Raw genomic sequence first — 17,073 nt, 5'->3', positions numbered from 1 at the left:
GCTACTATCTTAATGTCCAGGCACCTCCAATTCCAGAATAATTCTGATGTAAATTCGCATATTGACGACTTGTATCTGCTAATTCACAATACCCTATCACCAAGATCACTTCCATATCAGACTGTGTGGTCTACGTGGTCCTTGAGTTGAAAGCCAAGATTGATTTCCCAGATTTCGCAGCCATTTGTGCCTCTGCACCTACTTCCACCTGCACTGATGACGAGGTAGAACAGTTCTATGAAAATTTACAAAACACCACTTTTTCCTTAGTACCGGCCGATTTTAATGCTGTGATAGGAGCGAAGACCGCAGAAGACCCTCCCTTCATTGCAAATTTCGGACTTGGAACAGGAAACCAACGAGGACAAATGATGATGGATAAACAAAGAACGTTTACACTACATAAACGTATTTTACAAGAAAAGTCCGGAATGAAACTCGACCTGGAGAAGCACTGTTGACACGGTTAAGAATGAAACAGACCACATCCTAACATCGAACAACCGAATGTGATAGACGTGTCAGTCATACATTGGTTCAATATAGGCAGCGATCATAGGCTCTTAGAGACAGGATGGATATTAACGCTGGACGTTAGACAAAATGTCTGATGGGAAGGTGGATCCGATCCACAATAAATCTGAAGAAAGAAAAATGAAAGGAATTCAGTCACTGAATTGACAAGGAACTACTAACAGAAACGGTGAGAGGAATGGAACTCAATGAATTTTCAACAGGAGTTATCAACAGTATTCGAACGGCAGTAAAGAAAGTTATAGCACTTCGAAAACAGAAAAATCACTCAGCATCGAAACAGGGTATCTTATAGAAGAAAGAAGAAACACTGAGAGGGACTCACTTAAATACAGACTCCGCAACAGAAACGTAAAAATAAAGTTTAGAAGAGGTCGGAGGAGGTAAAACACAAGACTTATGGAGGATCGTCGGAAGAAATATGAACACGAGAGCCTTTTGGTCCAGTCAACCAAAACGTAACCTGATCATCCACAAAATTCGGAATGGCTGAGGAGAAATTCTTACTAAAACAGACATAATTATAAAAAATATCGCGGACTTTTTCGGAAGCTCTGTAGTCAGTCAGTGACACAGCAAAACCTGCATGATTAAACAAGACACTCTGTTGTTAATATAGGATCGAAAGAACTGGAACCTATCGATAAAAAAAATGGAATCTCCTGAAACAACTCAAGAACTGTAAGGCACTAGGAGAAAATCTTATCACAAGTGTGATGCTTAAAATCTGCACTCCTAATTATGATAAATGAAGGTATCGAGGAAGGGTTGATTCCAGAGTCATGGAAAACTACAGACGTCGTCCTCCTCTTCAATAAATGTGACTACACGAACATGGGGAATGACTGTTCCGTTAATATTTTACTTATCTATTCCGAGCTGCTAACAAAAACCATTAAGAACCGTTTGAGATAGAAATTTGACTTTTACCAGCCAGCTGAACAGGCGCGCATTCAGCAAACGTTTCAGTACATATGACCATATTCATGTAGTACGCACAGTGATAGAGAAATAGCGAAGTATAATATCCCTTTTCATATTGCCTTGTTGAACTGCCAGAGGGCGTTCAAGACACTCTAACGCAGGCGGTATTCAGGGCGATGGACAAGGCCGCATTGCCTACAGATGTATCAACCTAATCATCTACATTTACGAGAACGCCACTCTACAGGTGAATGTAAAGAAAGACTGGATCAGTAGAAAAGTTCCAGGAAAAAGAGGCTCCAGACGACGAGTCACCTAGGCTCTGTGGAACGTGTTCAAGTGTCTATCCAGGGGACAGATAGTTGTCAATATGTATAGAAAACATCTCACCCATCTTCGTTTTGCTGATAGTATCATTCTCTGTCGCAATGTCATACACGAATTGCCAACAATCATGAGACTTGATTATTACCGTCTCCATCGAAGAACACACTCTGGAAATAAATAAATTCATTTATCAGGGACATAAAAACGAAATTGAAAAATGTAATCAGACAGCAGAGATTACCTAGCGAACTGGCTTCAGGTGGACAACGTTCTGGCAAAATATCCACAACTGGACTATTCCTATAAATTTAAAAGGAAAGATTTACGACACATGCATCGAAAACAATGGCAAAATTAATAGCTCAAATCTACTTCCGGTCTGTCAAAGGGCAATAGGGAGAGCAATGCTGAGAGGGAGTCTGAGAGACAGGAGCAAGAACGAAGGCATAAGGAGAAGAATGTGGGTCTGCGACGTTGTCGAGAGGGGAACGAGACATGTAGGGAAACACTTGGTCGAGACCGACCAACAAAGAGCGGTATGGATATCTTTGGAAGACGTTTATGTCCAGAAGGCTGAAGAAGACGAAACAGCCAATGTCATCTGAATATTACTGAAAGATAATACTCTGTTGTGGTCTTCAGTCTGAAGGATGGAGTAATGTAGTTCTCAACGTTCTCTTCACCCCTGTATAACTAGTACTACAGCCACTTTAATCTCTTTACTGTGTTTAACTTTGATCTCCCACTACAGTCTTAGCCCCCACACCGTTCCCTAAGGTGGCAAATTAACTGTTCCTTGAGGCCTCCGGACACTTCCTATCAAACTACCATTTTTTTTAGTCCAGTTGTATAATAAATGTGTTTTTTGTCCTTTTCATTTCTGTCCCTCTTCTTTTGTTATTTGATATGGCCTAGTAATCTTCAGCAAACTTCTATAACAACACATTTAAAAACTTCCTATTTTTCAGTAAAATTTGTCGTTGGCGCTTCGCTCGATACATACATCTTAAGAAAGTAGTTCCCAACACTAAAATTTATGCTATATGTTAACGTTTGATCTTTTTAGAAAAATCTGCATTTATATCGTCTTTATTTATACCTTCATTAATTATTTAGCTTGTCAATTAGAAAACTGCTTTACTACTTTCAGTTGTTTACTTTTGATCAAATTTCCGCAGAATCTTCTGATTTTTCTAGTGCAATCCATTCCCCTTGTTTTCATTGTGATGGTGTTCATCTTGGGTGTATATCCAATTCCCAAGTCATTGACTACTGTAGTGCTACTCACAAGAGAAATTCAAAGAATGTTTCCGAAACGGATTCAAAGAAATCGCTTTCTGTAGTTCGCATCTTACATCAGAAATTGAAAACTCGTCAATACACTCTGCTCACAACTTCTAGATCGTATCTTCCGCCAATTCTGAAGTTCTCTCGCTCACCTTTCACAAAACTCCAGCCTTACATGGTTCCTGATGTTTCACCCGTTCATTAATACTGAGATATTTTCATGTTGAACACGTATGTACATGTAACGAAGATCGCATGTTACGCTGTAACAAAGTTGGAGAAGTGTGAAGATGGCCCATAACGGTCTACATCAGCAGTCGCCTAGATTTCAAGCATAGCTGTCATATGTACAAAGGCTCAGAAATTCCTTTCCAGTTAGACGTCAAAACCAACCCAGCCCGCAATAAAATACGAGTTTTTCTTGCTTACCAAAGCAGTAGCTATATCTTGCAACAAAAGACATGCCAGCAGGGTCACTCACTTTGCTCTCCGTCACCTCCGATGTCCTCGTTGGCTGGCGTCGCCTTCTTGCCGTGAGTTTCGAACACGACGTCCGTGACTTCGCCCATCTCAGAGTTGGCCAGGGACAGCGACGAGGCGTACCGCTTGGAGCGCCGCATCAGCGAGGCCTCCGCGTCCACCGGAGCGTCGCCCTCGACCCCCGCCCTGAGCGGCTGCAGCTCCCCGGCCAGTGGTCGGCGCTCGGCGTGCCACTCCAGGGGGTGGAAGAAGAGGCTGCCCATCGGGCCGTGCATCGTCACCCCTCCCAGCACCAGCAGCGCGCCGCTGAAGCCGTACGTCTCCAGCAGGAAGCTCACCAGGTGCGGCATCGCCATCTGGCCCACGTTCCCGCCCGCCATGGACATGCCGACGGCGCGCCCTCGTGCCTTCACGAAGTACGTCTTCACTACCAGGAAGCTGGAAGGCGACACTAGGCCACTGCCGAGACCTGCACAGATGTCAAGGAAACATCAGTTGTTGATATCTCAGGAGGTCACAAACTTTATTCTAGCATTGGGAGTTGAAAGATGTCTGTTAGAATTTGCCAACTACCAAGTGTTATAGTAGTCTGCCGTAGCCTAAAATCTACATGATTTTATATTCCGGCGAACCGGCTTTCCGCTATCTTCAGGAGAATGCTGATGAATCCCTCTGAAAAGTTATGCCAAGGCTGCATATTGTCATCCTACATAGGCCTCCAGACCGTACATAGCGCATGCCTGTCCACCAAAGTTGCTGCTCCCAAGACTGTGCTACTGGTGCTCCCCCTCGTACAACAAAAGCATCAACGGTATATTGCACTATCTTCAAAGACTTGCGGCTGCTATAGCAAAGGGTGTTGTACATGTCCCAAAAAGAATGACCAGATTTTAACTTGTAATAATATTGAGACAAATGTCACTAGGTAACTGAGACAGCGCTAGATTCAATCGGCATGGTCTAGAGTTTCAGAAAAAATCCGCTAGATGTCGCTAAGAGCGCTGATCTGGAGCATGCAGCCAGTCTCGCACAGTATGGCGTCCGCGCAACAGAAGGTGTATTGTGTTATTGAATTTAGTCGTACTCAATCAGTGATCGCAATTCAGTGGGCGTTTCATATTCGATTTCGTGCTAAACCGCAATCACTAAAGAACATTCGATGGTGGTATAAACAGTTTGAAGAAACAGGGAGCCTCTGTAAAGGCAAATGTCCCGGCCGGCCACGCGTTCCTGAACAAACAGTGGAAGCAATGCTACGAGCATTTGAGCGGAGTCCCCGCAGGTCTAGCCAAGAACTTGCGTTACCACACATGACAGTGTGGCGTGTGTTACGGCGTCGTTTAGCCCTCAAACCATACCGATTACAACCAGTACAAACTCTTCGAGATACTGACAAAGTGAAGCGAGTGGACTTTAGCAATGCTATTCTAGAGGACATGGAAGATTACACTTTTATGTCACGGTTGACATTCAGCGATGAGGCAACTTTTCATATTAGTGGTGAGTTTCACCGTCATAATGTGCGTATGTGGGGCTCGAAAATCATCATGAAACAATTGAACATGATTGTGATTCAGCAAAAGTGAATTTTTTTGTGCTGTTTCTCAAAGCAAGGTTTATGGACCCTACTTTTTTGCGGAAGAAACCATAACAGGACAATCATATCTAGCAATGCTACGGAACTGATTATTCCCACAACTTGACACGGAAAATTTCATCTATCAGCAAGTTGGGGCAACACCGCAATGGCACAGAAATGTGCACAGTTTCCTCAATGCCAACGTGCCTCAACGTTGGATAGAGCGTACAGGATCGCGAGACCAGGCTTCACATTCTTGGCTTCCTAAGTCCCCTGTCTTAATAGCATGTGATTTTTCCTGTGGGGATGTGTCAAACAACGTCTTTACTTTCCTCCCTTACCTCGTGACATTGATGAACTAAAAAATGGTTCAAATGGCTCTGAGCACTATGGGACTTACATCTATGGTCATCAGTCCCCTAGAACTTAGAACTACTTAAACCTAACTAACCTAAGGACAGCACACAACACCCAGTCATCACGAGGCAGAGAAAATCCCTGACCCCGCCGGGAATCGAACCCGGGAACCCGGGCGTGGGAAGCGATTGATGAACTAAAAACCAGAATATCAGCTGCTGTAGCTTCACTGACAGAAGACACCTTACGCTCAGTTTGGAATGAATTTGGCTGTCGGCTGAGATATTACAATATCTCTTACATTTATTTACACGTCGTTCCTTAGTCAAATTAAGTACATATGTACATTTTCTTATAAAATTTGTCTCCCAAATAAATGAAAGTAGATGGACTTACATTGAGCAGTAATGATAAGTAATTACAATCTTGTGCCATCAGCACAGCCGTTATTCCCATTTTAATTGTTTTCACTTCAAGAAGACGGGCCGGCCGCGGTGGTCTCGCGGTTCTAGGTGCGCAGTCCGGAACCGCGCGACTGCTACGGTCGCAGGTTCGAATCCTGCCTCGGGCATGGATGTGTGTGATGTCCCTAGGTTAGTTAGGTTTAAGTAGTTCTAAGTTCTAGGGGACTGATGACCACAGCTGTTAAGTCCCATAGTACTCAGAGCCATTTGAGCCAAGAATACGGCCTTCAGTATTCTATCAGATTTATTCCAGGATCCTAAAGATAAATTTAGGACAGTAAGGCGTTACATAGAAAAAGATTATAGCATCAGATGTACGTATCAGTCGTAGGAATATTACTCATAATAAAATATTACCCGGCCACTGTGGCCGAACGATTCTACGCGCGTCAGTCCGGAACCGCGCTGCTATTACGGTCGCAGGTTCGAATCCTACCTCGGGCATGGATGTGTGTGATGTCCGTAGGTTCATTAGGTTTAAGTAGTTCTAAGTCTAGGGGAGTGATGACCTCAGATGTTAAGTCCCATAGTGTTTAGAGCCACTTGAACCATTTGAATAAAATATTAGATAATTCTAAGACCCGATTATGCCTTAGATCTTACTATGTACGCCTGTGTTGAGTTATTCATAAATGATAGATTACGTCATAATATTATTTTTATAGGTCAGTATTATTCACTGAAAAAGAGTATTTCCATCAGTGTAATTTTCTGTGGTACTTTCTAACATCAGATTAAACTGATTCCATGTTGTTATACACTCCTGGAAATGGAAAAAAGAACACATTGACACCGGTGTGTCAGACCCACCATACTTGCTCCGGACACTGCGAGAGGGCTGTACAAGCAATGATCACACGCACGGCACAGCGGACACACCAGGAACCGCGGTGTTGGCCGTCGAATGGCGCTAGCTGCGCAGCATTTGTGCACCGCCGCCGTCAGTGTCAGCCACTTTGCCGTGGCATACGGAGCTCCATCGCAGTCTTTAACACTGGTAGCATGCCGCGACAGCGTGGACGTGAACCGTATGTGCAGTTGACGGACTTTGAGCGAGGGCGTATAGTGGGCATGCGGGAGGCCGGGTGGACGTACCGCCGAATTGCTCAACACGTGGGGCGTGAGGTCTCCACAGTACATCGATGTTGTCGCCAGTGGTCGGCGGAAGGTGCACGTGCCCGTCGACCTGGGACCGGACCGCAGCGACGCACGGATGCACGCCAAGACCGTAGGATCCTACGCAGTGCCGTAGGGGACCGCACCGCCACTTCCCAGCAAATTAGGGACACTGTTGCTCCTGGGGTATCGGCGAGGACCATTCGCAACCGTCTCCATGAAGCTGGGCTACGGTCCCGCACTCCGTTAGGCCGTCTTCCGCTCACGCCCCAACATCGTGCAGCCCGCCTCCAGTGGTGTCGCGACAGGCGTGAATGGAGGGACGAATGGAGACGTGTCGTCTTCAGCGATGAGAGTCGCTTCTGCCTTGGTGCCAATGATGGTCGTATGCGTGTTTGGCGCCGTGCAGGTGAGCGCCACAATCAGGACAGCATACGACCGAGGCACACAGGGCCAACACCCGGCATCATGGTGTGGGGAGCGATCTCCTACACTGGCCGTACACCACTGGTGATCGTCGAGGGGACACTGAATAGTGCACGGTACATCCAAACCGTCATCGAACCCATCGTTCTACCATTCCTAGACCGGCAAGGGAACTTGCTGTTCCAACAGGACAATGCACGTCCGCATGTATCCCGTGCCACCCAACGTGCTCTAGAAGGTGTAAGTCAACTACCCTGGCCAGGAAGATCTCCGGATCTGTCCCCCATTGAGCATGTTTGGGACTGGATGAAGCGTCGTCTCACGCGGTCTGCACGTCCAGCACGAACGCTGGTCCAACTGAGGCGCCAGGTGGAAATGGCATGACAAGCCGTTCCACAGGACTACATCCAGCATCTCTACGATCGTCTCCATGGGAGAATAGCAGCCTGCATTGCTGCGAAAGGTGGATATACACTGTACTAGTGCCGACATTGTGCATGCTCTGTTGCCTGTGTCTATGTGCCTGTGGTTCTGTCAGTGTGATCATGTGATGTATCTGACCCCAGGAATGTGTCAATAAAGTTTCCCCTTCCTGGGTCAATGAATTCACGGTGTTCTTATTTCAATTTCCAGGAGTGTATTTCCAGAAGGCTTTTTACTCCGTTCCTCACAAGCGACTTCTAATCAAATTGCATGCCTATTGAGTATCGTCTCAGTTGCGTGACTAGACCGTGATTTCCTGTCGGAAGATAGAGTGCGTGACTAGACTGGTGATTTCCTGTCGAGAAGGTCACAGTTTGTAACATTTGGTGAAAAACCATAGAGTGAAACAGAAGGAATATCTGCTTTTCCCCAAAGAAGAGTTACACGCCTATAGGCCCTATGTTGTTCCTGATCTACGTAAACGCTTTAGGACAGTCTGAGCATCCCCCTTAAGTTGTTTGCAGACCATGCTCTCACTTACCGTCCTGTAAAGTGGTCAGATGATCAAAACAAATTGCCAAATGTTTTAGACAAGATATTTGTATGGGGCAAAAAATGGCAATTGTCCCTAAATAATTAAAAGTGTGAAGTCATCCACATAAAAATTAAAAATAATCCGCTAAATTTCAGTTACACAATAAATCGCACAAACCTAAAGACTGTCAACTCAACTAGATACTTACAGATTACAATTACGAATAACTTAACTTGGAAAGATCACATAGATAATGTTATGGGGAAAGAAAACCAAAGACTATGATTTATTGGCAAAACACTTAGAAAATGTAATATGTCTACTAATGAGACTGCTTACACTACACTTGTCCACCCGCTTTTGGAGTACAGCTGTGCTTTGTGGGATCCGCATCGGATAGAATTGACGGAAGACATCGAAAAAGGGCAGCTCATTTTTTCCTATAGCAAAATAGGGGAGGCAGTCATTAAAACAATGGCGTTTTACGTTGCGGCAGGACCTTCTAATGAAATTTCAGTGACCAACTTTGTCCTCCGTGTGTGAAAATATTTTATTGACACCCACCTACATAGAGAGAAATGATCATCATAATACAACACGGGAAATCAGACCTCACACGAAAAAATTTTAAGTGTTCTACGCGCTGTTCCAGAGTGGAACTGTGGAGAAGAAGCTTAATGGTGGTTCTATAAACCCTCTGCAAGGCACTTAATTATGAGTTGCAGAGTAATCATGTAGATGTAGATAGTTTCATAAAAAGTCTCTGGTTTAATCGAAAAAAATATCTTTTAGTTATTAAAAACATATGCCAAAACATTAGAGATATTTAAAATACCTGGCAGATTAAAACTGTGTGCCGGACCGAGTCTCTAACTCGGGACCTTTGCTTTCGTGGCCAAGTGCTCCACCATCTGAGCTACCCAAGCACAATTCATGACCCGTCCTCTGAATTTTACTTGCGCCAGTACCTCGTGTCCTACCTTCCAAACTTCAAAGTTCTCCTACGAAACTTGCACGACTAACACTGCTAGAAGAAAGCATAATGCAGAGACATGGCTTAGCCGCAGCCTTGGGGATGTTCCCAGAGCGAAATTTTCATTCTGAAGCGCAATGTGCGCTGATTTGAAACTTCCTGGCAGATGAAAACAGTGTGCCGGACCGAGACTCGAACTTGGGTCCCGAATTCGAGTCTCGGTCTGGCACACATTTTAATTTGCCAGGAAGTTTCCAATCAGCGCACACTCCGCTACAGAGTGAAAATTTCACTCTGGAAACATTAGAGATAGTGCGCCTTACAGCATTACAATATCCTTTCCGGTAAAAAATACTGCTGTACAAAACAGCACATCAACTGTCTCAAAGATGATCATGAACGATGTTATCACGCCTTAATTATGAATGTCTATTGTCTGATCAAGTTATATGTAAGTGAAAGAAATAATACAACCGAAAAAATATGATGCTGGCTCCTTTTTTAAATAATTAGGTTCTGTATTTGTGTTGCTATTGATTAAGAATGTTTAAATGAGTCAGCAGTCAGAAATTCGGAGGAGTACTTCTAATGATACCAAAAAATTATTTAATTTACTTTGCATGTGTTGGTAGGTCTCATTACAAAAACATGTTAGTAAATCTTCGAGTACAATTGGCATTCTGCAGTAAGATGTGAAATGAAAATTCTTGTATTTTGTTGCTGATGTAAAGCAACTTAAGCCAGAGAGATAAAAATAAATAAAGACTGTTTACTATCTGAAAATAAACTACCTTAGTGACAGTGTACAACAATTTTTGCTTTTAATTGATATTTTAAGATCACGAATCCCAAAGAGAAATAAAACTGCTGTCAAGATTTACTTTAAAATGTGTTAAATCATCTAACAACACCTACAACATTGTAAATTTAATATTAAGGTCTGAACACATGACTATGTTGAAAACATTCGTGTCGTCATCAACGAAGATAGATGATGGACCGTTGAAGAAACAGTGGAGCTATTGGGAGTGACATGGAGTTTTGTGCAGCGAATTGTGACAGGAGATTTGGTAATGAATAGGGTGGCTGCGAAATTCATGCCACGACTGCTGAACAAAAACAAGGTTGCATGGAAGCGTGCTGTACTTTCAAAGAAGGGTCCTGAAATGATTCAAAACTTTGTTTCAAAAATTGTCGCAGATGACAATCCTGAATCACAGCAATCGTGAATCAAAGCAATAATCAAGCCAGTGAAAGGAAGTTCGCCTCTCCACAAGAAAGCTCATCAGGTGAAATAAAACAAAGTAATCCTAATTTGTTTTTCAAAGTGAGATGAGTTGTCCATTCAGAGTTTGCTCTGCAGGGTCATACAGTTAACCAGGCTTTTTGCTTGGAAGTTTTGAAAAGAATTACAAAACAGTGTGCAGCTGATGCGATCTGATTTGTGGTAGTCCGGTGACTGGTTTTCTCCATCATAGCAGTGCCCCTGCTCACACAGCCTTGTCTGTATGAGAGTTCTTGACCAAAAGTGGTATGACCCCTGTTACTCATCCTTGTAGCCTGAACTTGCCCCATGCGGCATCTTTTTGTATCTTAGAATGAAAAAGAACATGGAAGGAAAACATTTTGTTGATGTTGCTGAGGTGAAGAAATCAATGGCAGAGGTGCTGTCAAGCGTCACAAAAGATGAATTTAAAGAATGTTTTGAAAAACAAATTAAAAAATTAGACAAGTGTACTCGTGTAAAGAAGAACACTTTGAGGAGGATTGAACGTTTGTGTTTAAAATGTGAACAAGTAAGTTAAAAACGTAAGTTTGGTTCTTCTGGGTGCCTCTTGCATATATGCGTTTATATTTGGGACCACTGTCAAAACCACTGCATCGATTGATCCAAATTTTGCACAGAAACTGCAGACCTTCTGAGTATCAGCACTGTGGTATTTATAGCCAGCTAATTTTAATGGCAGTGGGGATATGGGCAAAACATGCCCCTAGCATATAGGTTGCCCTGCATGGCAGGTATGTCTTGTGGGAACAGTATCAGATTACCAATTCAATCTGTGTTGCAGGGCAGCCTAGACGTTATTGGCAACAATTAGTTTTCTAGACCTCGATATGCAGGCTGCCCTGCATGGAAGGTACATTGGAGTAGCATCAGCATGCTTTATCGATCTATTTTGCATCAAAATCCGTACATCTGAGAAGGAAAATATGGTGTGGGAGGGGATGGGAAAAATGGACAAAAAGAGGGGAAGAGGATGTAATGGGACATAGAGAATGAGGAGATAACAGATAGAGGGGGGAATATGAGGTGCTCAGGTAGAGGGAAAAAGAGCTGGACACAGCGATGGGTAGAAGGAGGACGTGTGTTCAATATATGTGACAATTGCATATGTGGGGAAAGTCAATGGGATAAGGCTAGTACACAAAAAAACTCAAATTTGTGTAGGATACATAGTTACTTCAGTTTGTCTTTGAGTGAGTGGGGGTCGTCAGAAGAGGGCGATGGGGAATGACAGAGAGCAACCGTTTGATTACATTAGATGTAGTACTTCTCTCATAGATGCACTGCAAGAAGATCCGCAAGGATGCAGTAAAACGTGGTTTTTTAATACATACAAGAGATATGCCGTTGTTCCTTCCACTGATTCTAAGTAACAATATCTTCATGGATGGCGACTAAGTCAGAAACTGTGAAACGTATTTTCATTTAACGTGTAGCAAAAATATAAATGTATGGGTATATATTCTGAGGTACAAAACATAATTCTTAGGCTAATGCAACCTCGTATCTTCAAACAGAATACCGTGTAAAACACGATTTTACGTTGAAGACGTTGCTGAAGATTCGCATATGTCAAATTTTACGTGACATCCAAGCTATTTGATGTTATTAAAAATACATACAGCAAATATTTACCGTAAGAAATTCATCAATGTAGTAGAAGTAGTTGACCGCCTATAAATGTTTAGTCTACACTAAAACTGAACCTTGTTAAAAGCTGAATTTTTATTGTTGCTGGCACGTTATTAAAATTAATTTCCTGAATAGTGAACATCTTCGTGGACCAAGTAAACGAACTGAACTCTCTACTTCGAATGTTCTTATTTCTGATGCTGATCGCATGAACAGAGCTGTTTGTTTGAAAACGAGGGACGTTGTTTATGATTAATTTCGTCAACATATAAACGAATTGGAAAACTTTAATTGATAGTTCCTTGAACAGGTCTCTGTTGGCCGTCCTTGAGTTCATCCAGTTATGTGCCGATGAAGTACACCACACCTTTGGTGATTTCTCATTCACACTGACATAACGGCACGCTCTCACTGACCTACACAGATGCTGTACGTGACGATGATGTGGATTACAGAGTTGGCGAAGCTGGTCAACGTTACTCCGACCACCACCAAGCAGCCACCGAACACAGAGACTTGACGTATGGAGTATTTCTTCAGCAACGGAGCCACGAGAAGACCTGCAAAGAAATGTCTTCGGTAAAAATATGGCTGTGATTTGACATACTGTTCCTATAGAAAAATACTAAATGAAGAATACGTACCCTACAGATAGCACTTAGCACTAAAAGCAAAATCATCAAATGTCTGATTAATCCATCGTTGAGTCAAAAAGCCATATAGGTTATTAACACATAACATTTCATCGAAAGAGGAACTTGGAGGATAGAGGGAAGTGAAAATTACATCTAAGTGCAGGCCACTAGCAATGCAGTTCATTCGCGATGGACTAAAGAATCTAGACGCTCTTGAAGGAAATATTCCGGTAATTTTCGGATATAAATTTGCAGAAACTAGGGAATACCTACTTGTCTGGTGCTGGTTTGAAAACCGCTCTGACCAGTGACGATCACTGCATGACGAACGTCTGTTGGTATTTTATATTCGGCACAAACGTGAAATTGTCTCGTAGTATTTGAAATTCTAGTTTGATGGTGTATTTGCAATAACATTTATTGCCATTCCCGAATAGAAGATGTAATGGAAAAATCACACCTATGACGATATGAGAAGGCCATATTTACTTAAGGCTATGATGCAGTCCAGTCAAGGCTGTGATTCTAAGTTTCTTGCTATAGGTGATACAATTGTTATGCCATGACAAAAAAAATTATGAGCTCATAACAACCGTACTTTACGTGCTGAATGTGTCACCTGCTCTGAGCTCGCATTGAGGTAGTCAACATTGTTGATATGACAGGACGTCACCGACAAGCGCAATTTATTAAATGCCAGTTACTACAGAGTTTGGACAACCAGGAAATCGGCAACTAGTGACCTAATGGTGAGACGACTTGTTTTTGCACGTGCAAAAAAACTGTTATTTTCACCTTTTTCAAACTACTTATCTACCTAGTGGTAAATAAAATTGTTACTTTCCAACCTAGGACCTCAGATTATGGTACAAATCATCCTGTCGGCACAACTAGAATCTGGCACAATAGATGAATTAATTAATCATCAAAAGCAAGTACGAAGCAGTGTGTACGGGACCCGTCGATACGATACCTACATGCTTCGAAGGGTTGTAGTAGATGTCTTGAGAAACATTCTGAGGACAGGAGCCAATTACATGGAAACTAGTGCCCTACGGATCGTCAACGATACTCCCTAACACGTGGACCGTACGTAATTGCCCCCACCGATTTGATTCATATTGATAGGATATGTAGATCATGGATAGGACTTCAACATACGTAAACATGAAGACGCAACTCTCAACTTTCTTCGAGAAAATCAAATCTGAATTTACATGTGTATATACTGAACTGGCACTGTTAACAGCAAAGAAGTCCGTAGCCGACAGAGTGGGCGCCTGGTTTCACAAGCTGGAGAACTCCGGATCGAACTTCGGTCCTGCTACTGCTTTTTCCCCTTCCCACGTAGCTATAACAACAGGTTTATTATAATCGTGTAAATTACCGGTATCTAAGGAATAATTTGCTGTTAACATAATCTTCATCTAGAAAATTCGGGTTTTTCTCTAACATTTAAGAAGTAGTTAACAACTATAACCGTGAAACTTCCTGGCAGATTAAAACTGTATGCCCGACCGAGACTCGAACTCGGGACCTTTGCCTTTCGCGGGCAAGTGCTCTACCAACTGAGCTACCGAAGCACGACTCACGGCCGGTACTCACAGCTATACTTCTACCAGTAGCTCGTCTCCTACCTTCCAAACTTTACAGAAGCTCTCCTGCGAACCTGCAGAACTAGCACTCCTGAAAGAAAGGATATTGCGGAGACATGGCTTAGCCACAGCCTGGGGGATGTTTCCAGAATGAGATTTTCACTCTGCAGCGGAGTGTGCGCTGATATGAAACTTCCTGGCAGATTAAAACTGACCAACTGAGCTACCGAAGCACGACTCACGCCCGGTACTCACAGCTTTACTTCTGCCAGTACCTCGTCTCCTACCTTCCAAACTTTACAGAAGCTCTCCTGCGAACCTGCAGAACTAGCACTCCTGAAAGAAAGGATATTGCGGAGACATGGCTTAGCCACAGCCTGGGGGATGTTTCCAGAATGAGATTTTCACTCTGCAGCGGAGTGTGCGCTGATATGAAACTTCCTGGCAGATTAAAACTGTTTTAATCTGCCAGGAAGTTTCATATCAGCGCACACTCCGCTGCAGAGTGAAAATCTCATTCTGGAAACTATAACCGTACTTCAAAAGATACGTTTCGAGCCATCATGAGCCCATTTTCCTCGTATAGGTAAAGGTAAGGTACGATTCACCGTATGAACCCATTTTTCTGGTAATCTTCCAGCTAGTTCTGACGCACCAGAAACAGCTGCATTGCACAAACAGCTTTCCGTTGGTGGTGGGAGAAAGGGAAAACCGTTTACAAACGTGTAGATCATTCGTATGTTAACTCCCGGGGTAGTTCCATGTTAACACTCGAAGATGTCTGGTTTTACGAGTGAATGTATTCATGTGCCTGATACTTCGAAAGCAAGACAACCTGAACCTGGCTATAAAACCGAATCGCTTTATAGAAAAGTTTTAAAAGTATGATTAAAAACTGCACTTGTGTACAGTGAAGAGTTCCTTGTGTAAAATGATTTCATCGCTTCGAAATCTTCTGCAGTAATAACAAAGAATACATGGGAATTAGAGTAGAAATATATCGAGGAATATTCGAAATGCAAGGGGAGAAAAAACTCGTGGTACAAGACGAACTAATTGCGCACCAAGATATTGTTGAAGAGGGTGTGTTTGAAGAAACCGAAGGTGGCTTCATCTTCATCAGACGATTACGAGGCCGAAGATAAGCAGTCAAAAATGGACAGCAATTACGTTCCGCAGTATTAGAAGATTAGGATCGTCTGTTAAGCGAGAGAGCACCCGGGAGGGAGTTTGGCTAAGCTTCATAGAAGGGGAGCTTCGCGCCTAAAAAGCGTGAAAGGTTTACAATGATGGGAAGACCATATAAAGCAAGCTGGAAGAAGGCAAGAACAACTTAAAAATATTGATTCTTGGACCTATGTAATTTCCTACAAGTTCGAGAATGTAATCAGCGAGTGACGGCGAGAAACCTGCAGCATTGGACCCTTGCCGCTGTCAGCCAATTTCCTTATGTATACTTTGAAACTTCCGATTCGTGGGTAGTGTTCTTCAAACGAAGACTTCTGATTCGTCAGAGAAAGTCATCAGATTTGTATCCGAGAACGAAAGTTCTTCATTGAAGCAAGTCCTTGATGCAGCAGCAAATTTCCGAATGTAGACGTGAGCCCTCATACCAAAATACGACAAGGATTCTGTTATGAACACTAGTCAAACAAGTATTACACGTAAAAGGACCTGATTCATTTACATCAACTGCAGTACTATTTTTATAGATCATACGATGCTAATTTTTAAATGTTTGTCCTAGGGTGCCAATATCAATCAACTTATGACGGAACTCTCACCGAACGCGAAACAAAGGTGGCTCTTGTGTACCGAAAGAATATGTAAGAAGTGACACACTCGTGCACTGCTCAATATACTGTCACCTTATCTGGAAATTACTACGAACGGTCTTCGTTTGCTTGCAAGAGACCACTGGCTCATTTGGGCTAAGGAAGCAAAAAGCAAGTGATGAGCACGCACACAAATACAAAAACGTTGTGGTAACAACTTCGAAGTCCGAAAAACTCACAACAGTACTATACAGGGGATTTTTAATTGACGTCTTGAAGCCATACGTGAGAGAAGAACAATTTCTTTTGCTCCTCGATTCATGGGAAGAGCAAACGAACCCGATTTTGTACGACGAAATTTGTCAAGACGGAGCGGATCTGCCAGCGAGCAGGTATTAAAGTAATTCATCCAAAATAAACTCCGTTGGTGCAGACCTGCGACGTTTATTTTTACATGCAGCTAAAAAACCTTATTATGTGAATACAAAGTTGCTCTTACATCATCGAACACATTAGAGAGATAGCTTCAAGGGAAGATCTCATAGCCATCAGTTATCTGCACTAACATCTGGTAATATGATCATATATACGTGATGGCCGAGAACAGTTTATGAAAGTAAACTGTAGTGTCGGCAGACTTGCCAACACTACGCACACTAATTGAAAGAGGCGGCCAAGATGCACGCGCTAACTCACGAAGGATGGAGTGAGGTCTGAAACAGGATA

At 42.9% G+C, this 17,073-nt stretch overlaps 1 protein-coding gene and 1 non-coding gene across 2 annotated transcripts in view; both read right to left on the bottom strand.

Annotated features, from left to right (window-relative positions):
• LOC126263516 (monocarboxylate transporter 1-like) overlaps positions 1–17,073 on the bottom strand; it is a 115,582-nt gene that overhangs the window by 24,314 nt on the left and 74,195 nt on the right. Inside the window, exons 4-5 of the mRNA XM_049960608.1 lie at positions 12,759–12,902; positions 3,554–4,021 (exon numbers count right to left, since the gene is read on the bottom strand). Coding sequence (XP_049816565.1) covers positions 3,554–4,021; positions 12,759–12,902 — 612 coding nt within the window. The remainder of the gene's footprint in view (positions 1–3,553; positions 4,022–12,758; positions 12,903–17,073) is intronic.
• Trnas-cga (transfer RNA serine (anticodon CGA)) lies at positions 14,487–14,561 on the bottom strand. The gene has a single exon. It is a non-coding gene; the product is annotated as a tRNA-Ser (tRNA).

The sequence above is a fragment of the Schistocerca nitens genome, chromosome 6 (genome assembly GCF_023898315.1).
Source record: "Schistocerca nitens isolate TAMUIC-IGC-003100 chromosome 6, iqSchNite1.1, whole genome shotgun sequence".
NCBI classification, from domain to species: domain Eukaryota; kingdom Metazoa; phylum Arthropoda; class Insecta; order Orthoptera; family Acrididae; genus Schistocerca; species Schistocerca nitens.
Note: the sequence above shows the minus strand (reverse complement) of the source record. Positions and strands in the feature narration are given on the sequence as shown.